This window comes from Salvelinus alpinus, chromosome 1, assembly GCF_045679555.1.
Source record: "Salvelinus alpinus chromosome 1, SLU_Salpinus.1, whole genome shotgun sequence".
Lineage (NCBI taxonomy): Eukaryota > Metazoa > Chordata > Actinopteri > Salmoniformes > Salmonidae > Salvelinus > Salvelinus alpinus.
The window spans coordinates 4,185,900-4,200,921 of NC_092086.1; the positions used below are offsets into that span (position 1 = coordinate 4,185,900).

The 15,022-nt window shown below is 47.4% G+C and overlaps 1 protein-coding gene across 1 annotated transcript in view; it reads left to right on the plus strand.

The window, feature by feature from the left end:
- The window catches only part of LOC139540059 (voltage-dependent T-type calcium channel subunit alpha-1H-like), a 178,780-nt gene that overhangs the window by 56,991 nt on the left and 106,767 nt on the right, over positions 1 to 15,022 (plus strand). The window contains exons 5-8 of the mRNA XM_071343603.1: positions 2,894 to 2,991; positions 8,760 to 8,919; positions 10,835 to 11,132; positions 14,404 to 14,496. Coding sequence (XP_071199704.1) covers positions 2,894 to 2,991; positions 8,760 to 8,919; positions 10,835 to 11,132; positions 14,404 to 14,496 — 649 coding nt within the window. The remainder of the gene's footprint in view (positions 1 to 2,893; positions 2,992 to 8,759; positions 8,920 to 10,834; positions 11,133 to 14,403; positions 14,497 to 15,022) is intronic.

Genomic DNA, 15,022 nt, shown 5'->3' on the forward strand with positions numbered 1-15,022 from the left:
TTAATATGTAACGTACCAGTTAAATATATATTTACCCTTTTTAATATGTAACGTACCAGTTAAATATATATTTACCCTTTTTAATATGTAACGTACCAGTTAAACATATATTTACCCTTTTTAATATGTAACGTACCAGTTAAATATATATTTACCCTTTTTAATATGTAACGTACCAGTTAAATATATATTTACCCTTTTTAATATGTAACGTACCAGTTAAATATATATTTACCCTTTTTAATATGTAACGTACCAGTTAAATATATATTTACCCTTTTTAATATGTAACGTACCAGTTAAATATATATTTACCCTTTTTAATATGTAACGTACCAGTTAAATATATATTTACCCTTTTTAATATGTAACGTACCAGTTAAATATATATTTACCCTTTTTAATATGTAACGTACCAGTTAAATATATATTTACCCTTTTTAATATGTAACGTACCAGTTAAATATATATTTACCCTTTTTAATATGTAACGTACCAGTTATAGATGTGTATTTTCCCTTTTTAACATATGTGACTATATGTGTGACGTCAGTTAAATATATGTGACGTATGTGACGTATGTGACGTCAGTTAAATATATGTGACGTATGTGACGTATGTGACGTCAGTTAAATATATGTGACGTATGTGACGTATGTGACGTCAGTTAAATATATGTGACGTATGTGACGTCAGTTAAATATATGTGACGTATGTGACGTATGTGACGTCAGTTAAATATATGTGACGTATGTGACGTCAGTTAAATATATGTGACGTATGTGACGTCAGTTAAATATATGTGACGTCAGTTAAATATATGTGACGTATGTGACGTCAGTTAAATATATGTGACGTATGTGACGTCAGTTAAATATATGTGACGTATGTGACGTATGTGACGTCAGTTAAATATATGTGACGTATGTGACGTCAGTTAAATATATGTGACGTATGTGACGTATGTGACGTCAGTTAAATATATGTGACGTATGTGACGTCAGTTAAATATATGTGACGTATGTGACGTCAGTTAAATATATGTGACGTATGTGACGTCAGTTAAATATATGTGGCGTATGTGACGTATGTGACGTCAGTTAAATATATGTGACGTATGTGACGTCAGTTAAATATATGTGACGTATGTGACGTATGTGACGTCAGTTAAATATATGTGACGTATGTGACGTCAGTTAAATATATGTGACGTATGTGACGTCAGTTAAATATATGTGACGTATGTGACGTATGTGACGTCAGTTAAATATATGTGACGTATGTGACGTCAGTTAAATATATGTGACGTATGTGACGTATGTGACGTCAGTTAAATATATGTGACGTATGTGACGTCAGTTAAATATATGTGACGTATGTGACGTCAGTTAAATATATGTGACGTATGTGACGTCAGTTAAATATATGTGGCGTATGTGACGTATGTGACGTCAGTTAAATATATGTGACGTATGTGACGTCAGTTAAATATATGTGACGTATGTGACGTATGTGACGTCAGTTAAATATATGTGACGTATGTGACGTATGTGACGTCAGTTAAATATATGTGACGTATGTGACGTCAGTTAAATATATGTGACGTATGTGACGTCAGTTAAATATATGTGACGTATGTGACGTCAGTTAAATATATGTGGCGTATGTGACGTATGTGACGTCAGTTAAATATATGTGACGTATGTGACGTCAGTTAAATATATGTGACGTATGTGACGTCAGTTAAATATATGTGACGTATGTGACGTATGTGACGTCAGTTAAATATATGTGACGTATGTGACGTCAGTTAAATATATGTGACGTATGTGACGTCAGTTAAATATATGTGACGTATGTGACGTCAGTTAAATATATGTGACGTATGTGATGTATGTGAGGTCAGTTAAATGTATGTGACGTATGTGATGTATGTGACGTATGTGATGTATGTGATGTATGTGATGTCATACGTATGTGATATATGTGACGTCATACGTATGTGATGTATGTGACGTATGTGATGTATGTGACGTCAGTTAAATTTCAAGCTGTTTCTGTGCCTAAACTTGAAAAGTGTAAACCAAGGTGCTGCTATTTTTATAATAGGCTAATCTTTTACCGCTACGCCGTACCGCCGCTATTTCTGTCCCCGGTACCCTACCCGGTACCCTACCCGGTACCTTACCCGGTACCCTACCCGGTACCCTACCCGGTACCCTACCCTACCCGGTACGTTCACCCCTGTGTGACCTCTGTGTGAACCTAGGTCGGGCGGTCCAAGGTATCTGTTTTAACGTGTGTGTGACCTCTGTGTGAACCTAGGTCGGGCGGTCCAAGGTATCTGTTTTAACGTGTGTGTGACCTCTGTGTGAACCTAGGTCGGGCGGTCCAAGGTATCTGTTTTAACGTGTGTGTGACCTCTGTGTGAACCTAGGTCGGGCGGTCCAAGGTATCTGTTTTAACGTGTGTGTGACCTCTGTGTGAACCTAGGTCGGGCGGTCCAAGGTATCTGTTTTAACGTGTGTGTGACCTCTGTGTGAACCTAGGTCGGGCGGTCCAAGGTATCTGTTTTAACGTGTGTGTGACCTCTGTGTGAACCTAGGTCGGGCGGTCCAAGGTATCTGTTTTAACGTGTGTGTGACCTCTGTGTGAACCTAGGTCGGGCGGTCCAAGGTATCTGTTTTAACGTGTGTGTGACCTCTGTGTGAACCTAGGTCGGGCGGTCCAAGGTATCTGTTTTAACGTGTGTGTGACCTCTGTGTGAACCTAGGTCGGGCGGTCCAAGGTATCTGTTTTAACGTGTGTGTGACCTCTGTGTGAACCTAGGTCGGGCGGTCCAAGGTATCTGTTTTAACGTGTGACCTCTCTCTCTCTCTCCTCTATCCTGTAGGATGATGGAGTACTCTCTAGACGGACACAACGCTAGTCTGTCCGCTATCAGGACCGTACGTGTGCTGAGGCCGCTCCGGGCAATCAACAGAGTCCCTAGTGAGTACACGCTACACCGTTCTTGGTTTTTACAGCCTAAAAAACATCCTGTGGTTCTCGACCCCGTTGAGTAAGGCAGTTAACCCACTGTTCCCTCTGGGCGTCGTGGATGTTGAGTAAGGCAGTTAACCCACTGTTCCCTCTGGGCGTCGTGGATGTTGAGTAAGGCAGTTAACCCACTGTGGATGTTGATTAAGGCAGTTAACCCGCTGTTCCCTCTGGGTGTCGTGGATGTTGAGTAAGGCAGTTAACCCACTGTTCCCTCTGGGCGTCGTGGATGTTGAGTAAGGCAGTTAACCCACTGTGGATGTTGATTAAGGCAGTTAACCCGCTGTTCCCTCTGGGTGTCGTGGATGTTGATTAAGGCAGTTAACCCGCTGTTCCCTCTGGGTGTCGTGGATGTTGAGTAAGGCAGTTAACCCACTGTTCCCTCTGGGCGTCGTGGATGTTGAGTAAGGCAGTTAACCCACTGTTCCCTCTGGGCGTCGTGGATGTTGAGTAAGGCAGTTAACCCCCTGTTCCCTCTGGGCGTCGTGGATGTTGAGTAAGGCAGTTAACCCACTGTTCCCTCTGGGCGTCGTGGATGTTGAGTAAGGCAGTTAACCCACTGTGGATGTTGAGTAAGGCAGTTAACCCACTGTTCCCTCTGGGCGTCGTGGATGTTGAGTAAGGCAGTTAACCCACTGTTCCCTCTGGGCGTCGTGGATGTTGAGTAAGGCAGTTAACCCCCTGTTCCCTCTGGGCGTCGTGGATGTTGAGTAAGGCAGTTAACCCACTGTTCCCTTTGGGCGTCGTGGATGTTGAGTAAGGCAGTTAACCCACTGTTCCCTCTGGGCGTCGTGGATGTTGAGTAAGGCAGTTAACCCACTGTTCCCTCTGGGCGTCGTGGATGTTGAGTAAGGCAGTTAACCCACTGTTCCCTCTGGGCGTCGTGGATGTTGAGTAAGACAGTTAACCCACTGTTCCCCTCTGGGCGTCGTGGATGTTGAGTAAGGCAGTTAACCCACTGTTCCCTCTGGGCGTCGTGGATGTTGAGTAAGGCAGTTAACCCACTGTTCCCCTCTGGGCGTCGTGGATGTTGAGTCAGGCAGTTAACCCACTGATCCCTCTGGGCGTCGTGGATGTTGAGTAAGGCAGTTAACCCCCTGTTCCCTCTGGGCGTCGTGGATGTTGAGTAAGGCAGTTAACCCACTGTTCCCTCTGGGTGTCGTGGATGTTGAGTAAGGCAGTTAACCCACTGTTCCCTCTGGGCGTCGTGGATGTTGAGTAAGGCAGTTAACCCACTGTTCCCTCTGGGCGTCGTGGATGTTGAGTAAGGCAGTTAACCCCCTGTTCCCTCTGGGCGTCGTGGATGTTGAGTAAGGCAGTTAACCCACTGTTCCCTCTGGGTGTCGTGGATGTTGAGTAAGGCAGTTAACCCACTGTTCCCCTCTGGGCGTCGTGGATGTTGAGTCAGGCAGTTAACCCACTGATCCCTCTGGGCGTCGTGGATGTTGAGTAAGGCAGTTAACCCACTGTTCCCCTCTGGGCGTCATGGATGTTGAGTCAGGCAGTTAACCCACTGATCCCTCTGGGCGTCGTGGATGTTGAGTAAGGCAGTTAACCCACTGTTCCCCTCTGGGCGTCGTGGATGTTGAGTCAGGCAGTTAACCCACTGATCCCTCTGGGCGTCGTGGATGTTGAGTAAGGCAGTTAACCCCCTGTTCCCTCTGAGCGTCGTGGATGTTGAGTAAGGCAGTTAACCCACTGTTCCCTCTGGGCGTCGTGGATGTTGAGTAAGGCAGTTAACCCACTGTTCCCTCTGGGCGTCGTGGATGTTGAGTAAGGCAGTTAACCCACTGTTCCCTCTGGGCGTCGTGGATGTTGAGTAAGGCAGTTAACCCACTGTTCCCTCTGGGCGTCGTGGATGTTGAGTAAGGCAGTTAACCCACTGTTCCCCTCTGGGCGTCGTGGATGTTGAGTAAGGCAGTTAACCCACTGTTCCCTCTGGGTGTCGTGGATGTTGAGTAAGGCAGTTAACCCACTGTTCCCTCTGGGCGTCGTGGATGTTGAGTAAGGCAGTTAACCCACTGTTCCCTCTGGGCGTCGTGGATGTTGAGTAAGGCAGTTAACCCACTGTTCCCCTCTGGGCGTCGTGGATGTTGAGTAAGGCAGTTAACCCACTGTTCACCTCTGGGCGTCGTGGATGTTGAGTAAGGCAGTTAACCCACTGTTCACCTCTGGGCGTCGTGGATGTTGAGTAAGGCAGTTAACCCACTGTTCCCTCTGGGCGTCGTGGATGTTGAGTAAGGCAGTTAACCCACTGTTCCCTCTGGGCGTCGTGGATGTTGAGTAAGGCAGTTAACCCACTGTTCCCTCTGGGCGTCGTGGATGTTGAGTAAGGCAGTTAACCCACTGTTCCCCTCTGGGCGTCGTGGATGTTGAGTAAGGCAGTTAACCCACTGTTCCCTCTGGGTGTCGTGGATGTTGAGTAAGGCAGTTAACCCACTGTTCCCTCTGGGCGTCGTGGATGTTGAGTAAGGCAGTTAACCCACTGTTCCCTCTGGGCGTCGTGGATGTTGAGTAAGGCAGTTAACCCACTGTTCCCCTCTGGGCGTCGTGGATGTTGAGTAAGGCAGTTAACCCAGTGTTCCCTCTGGGCGTCGTGGATGTTGAGTAAGGCAGTTAACCCACTGTTCCCTCTGGGCGTCGTGGATGTTGAGTAAGGCAGTTAACCCACTGTTCCCTCTGGGCGTCGTGGATGTTGAGTAAGGCAGTTAACCCACTGTTCCCTCTGGGCGTCGTGGATGTTGAGTAAGGCAGTTAACCCACTGTTCCCCTCTGGGCGTCGTGGATGTTGAGTAAGGCAGTTAACCCACTGTTCACCTCTGGGCGTCGTGGATGTTGAGTAAGGCAGTTAACCCACTGTTCCCCTCTGGGCGTCGTGGATGTTGAGTAAGGCAGTTAACCCCCTGTTCCCTCTGGGCGTCGTGGATGTTGAGTAAGGCAGTTAACCCACTGTTCACCTCTGGGCGTCGTGGATGTTGAGTAAGGCAGTTAACCCACTGTTCCCTCTGGGCGTCGTGGATGTTGAGTAAGGCAGTTAACCCACTGTTCCCTCTGGGCGTCGTGGATGTTGAGTAAGGCAGTTAACCCGCGGTTCCCCTCTGGCCGTCGTGGATGTTGAGTAAGGCAGTTAACCCACTGTTCCCTCTGGGCGTCGTGGATGTTGAGTAAGGCAGTTAACCCACTGTTCCCTCTGGGCATCGTGGATGTTGAGTAAGGCAGTTAACCCACTGTTCCCTCTGGGCATCGTGGATGTTGAGTAAGGCAGTTAACCCGCGGTTCCCCTCTGGCCGTCGTGGATGTTGAGTAAGGCAGTTAACCCACTGTTCCCTCTGGGCGTCGTGGATGTTGAGTAAGGCAGTTAACCCACTGTTCCCTCTGGGCATCGTGGATGTTGAGTAAGGCAGTTAACCCGCGGTTCCCCTCTGGCCGTCGTGGATGTTGAGTAAGGCAGTTAACCCACTGTTCCCTCTGGGCGTCGTGGATGTTGAGTAAGGCAGTTAACCCACTGTTCCCCTCTGGCCGTCGTGGATGTTGAGTAAGGCAGTTAACCCACTGTTCCCTCTGGGCGTCGTGGATGTTGAGTAAGGCAGTTAACCCTCTGTTCCCTCTGGGCGTCGTGGATGTTGAGTAAGGCAGTTAACCCACTGTTCCCTCTGGGCGTCGTGGATGTTGAGTAAGGCAGTTAACCCACTGTTCCCTCTGGGCGTCGTGGATGTTGAGTAAGGCAGTTAATCCACTGTTCCCTCTGGGCGTCGTGGATGTTGAGTAAGGCAGTTAACCCACTGTTCCCTCTGGGCGTCGTGGATGTTGAGTAAGGCAGTTAACCCACTGTGGATGTTGAGGAAGGCAGTTAACCCACTGTGGATGTTGAGTAAGGCAGCCCCCCTGCTCCCCACGTACCTCTCTGATTCAGAGGGGTTGGGGGTTAAATGCGGGAGACACATTTCAGTTCAGTTGGACAACTGTAAATTCTAACACATATTTTAATCCTAAAATAGCCTTTTTCCTTGTGGGGACAAAAATGTCCTTGTTTTATTGTCCTTGTGAGGACTTTTCACAAAAACACACACACACACACACACACACACACACACACACACACACACACACACACACACACACACACACACACACACACACACACACACACACACACACACACACACACACACACCAGGCGCCAGTCTCAGGAACAGCTTGTTCTGACCTCTGTCCATTTGAAGGAACTCTTCTGTCTGACCTTTCAACTCTCTCCACTTTAAAAGGCTCTAGGTGTTGACAGACAGACAGACACAGACAGACAGACAGACAGAACGCTGACCACCCTAAGGACAGGACAAACTCATCTGACGTTCATCACGTTGGATGGCGGTCTGTGTGTTTCTGCTTTAGATGAGATAATATATTGTTGTGATCATGTAGTGATACCTACTCCTAGACTCTCTCTCCATGCTGGGTAACATCCTGCTCCTAGACACTCTCTCCATGCTGGGTAACATCCTGCTCCTAGACTCTCTCTCCATGCTGGGTAACGTCCTACTCCTAGACTCTCTCTCCATGCTGGGTAACTTCCTGCTCCAAGACTCTCTCTCCATGCTGGGTAACATCCTGCTCCTAGACTCTCTCTCCATGCTGGGTAACGTCCTGCTCCTAGACTCTCTCTCCATGCTGGGTAACATCCTGCTCCTAGACTCTCTCTCCATGCTGGGTAACATCCTGCTCCTAGACTCTCTCTCCATGCTGGGTAACATCCTGCTCCTAGACTCTCTCTCCATGCTGGGTAACTTCCTGCTCCTAGACTCTCTCTCCATGCTGGGTAACGTCCTGCTCCTAGACTCTCTCTGCATGCTGGGTAACATCCTGCTCCTAGACTCTCTCTCCATGCTGGGTAACATCCTGCTCCTAGACTCTCTCTCCATGCTGGGTAACATCCTACTCCTAGACTCTCTCTCCATGCTGGGTAACATCCTGCTCCTAGACTCTCTCTCCATGCTGGGTAACATCCTACTCCTAGACTCTCTCTCCATGCTGGGTAACATCCTGCTCCTAGACTCTCTCTCCATGCTGGGTAACATCCTACTCCTAGACTCTCTCTCCATGCAGGGTAACATCCTGCTCCTAGACTCTCTCTCCATGCTGGGTAACATCCTGCTCCTAGACTCTCTCTCCATGCTGGGTAACTTCCTGCTCCTAGACTCTCTCTCCATGCTGGGTAACGTCCTGCCCCTAGACTCTCTCTGCATGCTGGGTAACATCCTGCTCCTAGACTCTCTCTCCATGCTGGGTAACATCCTGCTCCTAGACTCTCTCTCCATGCTGGGTAACATCCTACTCCTAGACTCTCTCTCCATGCTGGGTAACATCCTGCTCCTAGACTCTCTCTCCATGCTGGGTAACATCCTACTCCTAGACTCTCTCTCCATGCTGGGTAACATCCTGCTCCTAGACTCTCTCTCCATACTGGGTAACATCCTGCTCCTAGACTCTCTCCCCATGCTGGGTAACATCCTGCTCCTAGACTCTCTCCCCATGCTGGGTAACATCCTACTCCTAGACTCTCTCTCCATGCTGGGTAACATCCTACTCCTAGACTCTCTCTCCATGCTGGGTAACATCCTACTCCAAGACTCTCTCTCCATGCTGGGTAACATCCTACTCCAAGACTCTCTCTCCATGCTGGGTAACATCCTGCTCCTCTGTTTCTTGTTGTGATCATGTAGGCATGCGTATCCTGGTGACTCTGCTCCTAGACACTCTCCCCATGCTGGGTAACGTCCTGCTCCTCTGTTTCTTCGTCTTCTTCATCTTCGGCATCGTCGGCGTGCAGCTGTGGGCGGGGCTACTGAGAAACAGGTGCTTCATGGGAGAAGACTTCAGAACGTGAGTCACTCTCTCTCTCTCTGTCTCTCTCTCTCCCTCGCTGTCTCTCTCTCTGTCTCTCTCTCTCTGTCTCTGTCCCTCTCTCTCTATCTGTCTCTCTATATGTATCTCTATCTGTCTCTCTATCTCTCTCTCTCTCTCTGTCTCTCTCTCTCTGTCTCTGTCCCTCTCTCTCTATCTGTCTCTCTATCTGTATCTCTATCTGTCTCTCTCTCTCTCTCTCTCTCTCTCTCTCTGTCTCTGTCTCTGTCTCTCTATCTGTCTCTCTATCTGTCTCTCTCTCTATCTCTCTGTCTCTGTCTCTGTCTCTCTATCTGTCTCTCTATCTGTCTCTCTCTCTATCTCTCTCTCTCTCTCTCTCTCTGTCTCTGTCTCTCTCTCTATCTCTCTCTATCTCTCTCTCTCTCTCTCTGTCTCTGTCTGTGTAGTCCAGGGGGTAGTGTGTATAACGCAATGTGAGGTGACAGTTAGCTGTTGCCCGTAGCGATGGCCTATCTGACGGTGACAACGTGTAAACTGCACATCTCACCCACGTACTGACACAACACAACAGCTCTGCACACACACACACACGGACAGATGTGCACACACACACAGTACAAGTGTGTGTGTGTGGATTAAGCCAGTGGCTTAAGAGAGAGCAGTAGATAGATGCCAGGCCTGCACACACACACACACAAACACACACACAGACACACACACACACACACACACACACAGGGATGAAAGTTTATAACACAGAGCAGAACTTCCAGGTCCTCTCAGTCAGGAAGCATTCCAGAACATTCCCTACTGTTTGATTTAATGGAACAAAGTGCCCCCTTGTGTGTGTGTGTGTGTGTGTGTGTGTGTGTGTGTGTGTGTGTGTGTGTGTGTGTGTGTGTGTGTGTGTGTGTGTGTGTGTGTGTGTGTGTGTGTGTGTGTGTGTGTGTGTGTGTGTGTGTGTGTGTGTGTGTGTGTGTGTGTGTGGGTAGTCTTGGCGTTCGCTGGCTAATATCACTCTAAAGCCACTGACCAACTCAACACACTCTCTCTTTGTCTCCCTATATAGGCTCTATAACCTCTGTCTCCCTATATAGGCTCTATAACCTCTGTCTCCCTATATAGGCTCTCTAACCTCTGTCTTCCTATATAGGCTCTCTAACCTCTGTCTTCCTATATAGGCTCTATAACCTCTGTCTCCCTATATAGGCTCTATAACCTATGTCTCCCTATATAGGCTCTATAACCTATGTCTCCCTATATAGGCTCTATAACCTCTGTCTCCCTATATAGGCTCTATAACCTCTGTCTTCCTATATAGGCTCTCTAACCTCTGTCTTCCTATATAGGCTCTATAACCTCTGTCTCCCTATATAGGCTCTATAACCTATGTCTCCCTATATAGGCTCTATAACCTATGTCTCCTTATATAGGCTCTATAACCTCTGTCTCCCTATATAGGCTCTATAACCTCTGTCTTCCTATATAGGCTCTATAACCTCTGTCTCCCTATATAGGCTCTATAACCTATGCCTCCCTATATAGGCTCTATAACCTGTGTCTTCCTATATAGGCTCTATAACCTCTGTCTTCCTATATAGGCTCTATAACCTCTGTCTCCCTATATAGGCTCTATAACCTCTGTCTCCCTATATAGGCTCTATAACCTCTGTCTCCCTATATAGGCTCTATAACCTCTGTCTCCCTATATAGGCTCTATAACCTCTGTCTTCCTATTTAGGCTCTATAAACTCTGTATGTATGTATGTATGTATGTATGTATGTATGTATGTATGTATGTATGTACGTATGTATGTGTGTATGTATGTATGTATGTATGTATGTGTAGGCTCTATAACCTCTGTATCCTTTTGCAGGATGTATAACCTCTGTATGTCTATGTAGTCTCTATAACCTCTGTCTTCCTATGTAGGCTCTATAACCTGTCGTTAAGTGTGTACTACCAGCCGGAGGAGAGCGAGGAGGACCCCTTCATCTGCTCAGCAATTCGGGAGAATGGAATGTTGCGTTGCCATGACGTCCCGCCCTACAGCGAGGGAGGGGCCGAGTGCTCACTGCCCGCGCCCTCTCTTGGCGGGGAGGACAGGGCCAGAGACGGCTGTGTGAACTGGAACCAGTACTATAACGTCTGTCGGCCCGGCAACGTCAACCCTCACAAAGGAGCGGTGAACTTTGACAACATAGCCTACGCATGGATAGCCATCTTCCAGGTAGGACTGTACACACACAGCATAGCCTAGCATAGCCTAGCATGGATAGCCATCTTCCAGGTAGGACTGTACACACACAGCATAGCCTAGCATAGCCTAGCATGGATAGCCATCTTCCAGGTAGGACTGTACACCCACAGCATAGCCTAGCATAGCCTAGCATGGATAGCCATCTTCCAGGTAGGACTGTACACACACAGCATAGCCTAGCATAGTCTAGCATGGGTAACCTCATCACTCAGGTATAGTCAGGTATATACCCAGCTATAGCCTAGCATGGATAACCTCATCACTCACAGCCAGGTATATACCCAGCCTAGCATAAATAACCTCATCATTCAGAGCCAGGTATATACCCAGCTATAGCCTAGCATGGGTAACCTCATCACTCAGGTATAGTCAGGTATATACCCAGCTATAGCCTAGCAAGGATAACCTCATCACTCACAGCCAGGTATATACCCAGCCTAGCATAAATAACCTCATCACTCAGAGCCAGGTATATACCCAGCTATAGCCTAGCATGGGTAACCTCATCACTCAGAGCCAGGTATATACCCAGCCTAGCATGGATAACCTCATCACTCAGAGCCAGGTATATACCCAGCCTAGCATGGGTAACTTCATCACTCAGAGCCAGGTATATACCCAGCTATAGCCTAGCATGGGTAACTTCATCACTCAGAGCCAGGAATATACCCAGCCTAGCACGGGTAACCTCATCACTCAGAGCCAGGTATATACCCAACCTAGCATGGGTAACCTCATCACTCAGAGCCAGGTATATACCCAGCCTAGCATGGGTAACCTCATCATTCAGAGCCAGGTATATACCCAGCCTAGCATGGATAACCTCATCACTCAGAGCCAGGTATATACCCAGCCTAGCATGGGTAACCTCATCACTCAGAGCCAGGTATATACCCAGCCTAGCATGGATAACCTCATCACTCAGAGCCAGGTATATACCCAGCCTGGCATGGATAACCTCATCACTCAGAGCCAGGTATATACCCAGCTATAGCCTAGCATGGGTAACCTCATCACCGGGTATATACCCAGCTATAGCCTAGCATGGGTAACCTCATCACCAGGTATATACCCAGCTATAGCCTAGCATGGGTAACCTCATCACTCAGAGCCAGGTATATACCCAGCTTAGCAAGGGTAACCTCATCAATCAGAGCCAGGTATATACCCAGCTATAGCCTAGCATGGATAACCTCATCACTCAGAGCCAGGTATATACCCAGCTTAGCTAGGGTAACCTCATCAATCAGAGCCAGGTATATACCCAGCTTAGCATGGATAACCTCATCACTCAGAGCCAGGTATTAACCCAGCTATAGCATGGGTAACTTCATCACTCAGAGCCAGGTATATACCCAGCTATAGCCTAGCATGGGTAACCTCATCACCAGGTATATACCCAGCTATAACCTAGCATGGATAACCTCATCACTCAGAGCTAGGTATATACCCAGCCTAGCATGGATAACCTCATCACTCAGAGCCAGGTATATACCCAGCCTAGCATGGATAACCTCATCACTCAGAGCCAGGTATATACCAAGCCTAGCATGGGTAACCTTATCACTCAGAGCCAGGTATATACCCAGCCTAGCATGGATAACCTCATCACCAGGTATATACCTAGCTATAGCCTAGCATGGGTAACCTCATCACCAGGTATATACCCAGCTATAGCCTAGCATGGATAGCCTCATCACCAGGTGTATACCCAGCTATAGCCTAGCATGGATAACCTCATCACCAGGTATATACCCAGCTATAGCCTAGCATGGATAACCTCATCACTCAGAGCTAGGTATATACCCAGCCTAGCATGGGTAACCTCATCACTCAGAGCTAGGTATATACCCAGCTATAGCCTAGCATGGGTAACCTCATCACTCAGAGCCAGGAATATACCCAGCCTAGCACGGGTAACCTCATCACTCAGAGCCAGGTATATACCCAACCTAGCATGGGTAACCTCATCACTCAGAGCCAGGTATATACCCAGCCTAGCATGGGTAACCTCATCATTCAGAGCCAGGTATATACCCAGCCTAGCATGGATAACCTCATCACTCAGAGCCAGGTATATACCCAGCCTAGCATGGATAACCTCATCACTCAGAGCCAGGTATATACCCAGCTGTAGCATAGCATGGATAACCTCATCACTCAGAGCCAGGTATATACCAAGCCTAGCATGGGTAACCTCATCAGGTAGTCGTTTCAACAGGGATAAGGGGGGTTGAGGTGTGACTGCAGCAGTCGTTTCAACAGGGATAAGGGGGGTTGAGGTGTGACTGCAGCAGTCGTTTCAACAGGGATAAAGGGGGTTGAGGTGTGACTGCAGCAGTCTTTTCAACAGGGATAAGGGGGGTTGAGGTGTGACTGCAGGGGTCGTTTCAACAGGGATAAGGGGGGTTGAGGTGTGACTGCAGGGGTCGTTTCAACAGGGATAAGGGGGGTTGAGGTGTGACTGCAGCAGTCGTTTCAACAGGGATAAAGGGGGTTGAGGTGTGACTGCAGCAGTCTTTTCAACAGGGATAAGGGGGGTTGAGGTGTGACTGCAGTAGTCTTTTCAACAGGGATAAGGGGGGTTGAGGTGTGACTGCAGTATGTCTGTATGCTACCTTACAATTGGCTCATTCATTCCCCCTCCTCTCCCCTGTAACTATTCCCCAGGTCGTTGTTGTACTGTCTCAGTCAACTGACCTGGTAACATAAGGGTTAAATAAGAAATACGTTCCTGTGGTCTGTGTATTAGCAGGTCTGCTGAGTACTGCTTTCATGTCTCTATAACAATCCCCATCCTCTCTCTGTCTCTTTGTGTCTCTTTCTCTCCCCTTCCCTCTCTCTCTCCGCCTCTCTCTCCCTTTCTCCCTCTCTCCCCTTCCCTCTCTCTCTCCCTCTCTCACTCACCCTCTCACTCTCCTACCCCCTCTCCCTCTCTGTCTCTCTCTGTCTCTCTCTCTATGTCTGTCTCTCACTCCCTCTCTCCTACCCTCTCTCTCTCTCTCTCTCTCTCTCTCTCTCTCTCACACCCCCTCTCTCCTGCCCCCCCCTCTCTCTTCCTTCTCTCTCACCCCCTCTCTCCTGCCCCCCCTCTCTCTCTCTCTCTTACACTCTTTCCCTCTCTCTCCCTCCCTCCCTCCCTCTCTCCCTCCCTCTCTCCCTCCCCCTCTCTCTCCCTCCCTCCTCCCCCTCCCTCCCTCCCCCCCTCCCTCCCTCCCCCTCCCTCTCTCTCCCCCTCTAGGTGATAACTCTGGAAGGCTGGGTGGACATCATGTACTACGTTATGGATGCTCACTCCTTCTACAATTTTATATATTTTATACTGCTCATCATAGTGAGTATATATATTTTATACTGCTCATCATAGTGAGTATATATATTATATACTGCTCATCATAGTGAGTATATATATTTATACTGCTCATCATAGTGAGTATATATATTTTATACTGCTCATCATAGTGAGTATATATATTTTATACTGCTCATCATAGTGAGTATATATATTTTATACTGCTCATCATAGTGAGTATATATATTTTATACTGCTCATCATAGTGAGTATATATATGTTATACTGCTCATCATAGTGAGTATATATATTTTATACTGCTCATCATAGTGAGTATATATATTTTATACTGCTCATCATAGTGAGTATATATATTTTATACTGCTCATCATAGTGAGTATATATATTTTATACTGCTCATCATAGTGAGTATATATATATTATACTGCTCATCATAGTGAGTATATATATATTATACTGCTCATCATAGTGAGTATATATATTTTATACTGCTCATCGTAGTGAGTATATATATTTTATACTGCTCATCATAGTGAGTATATATATT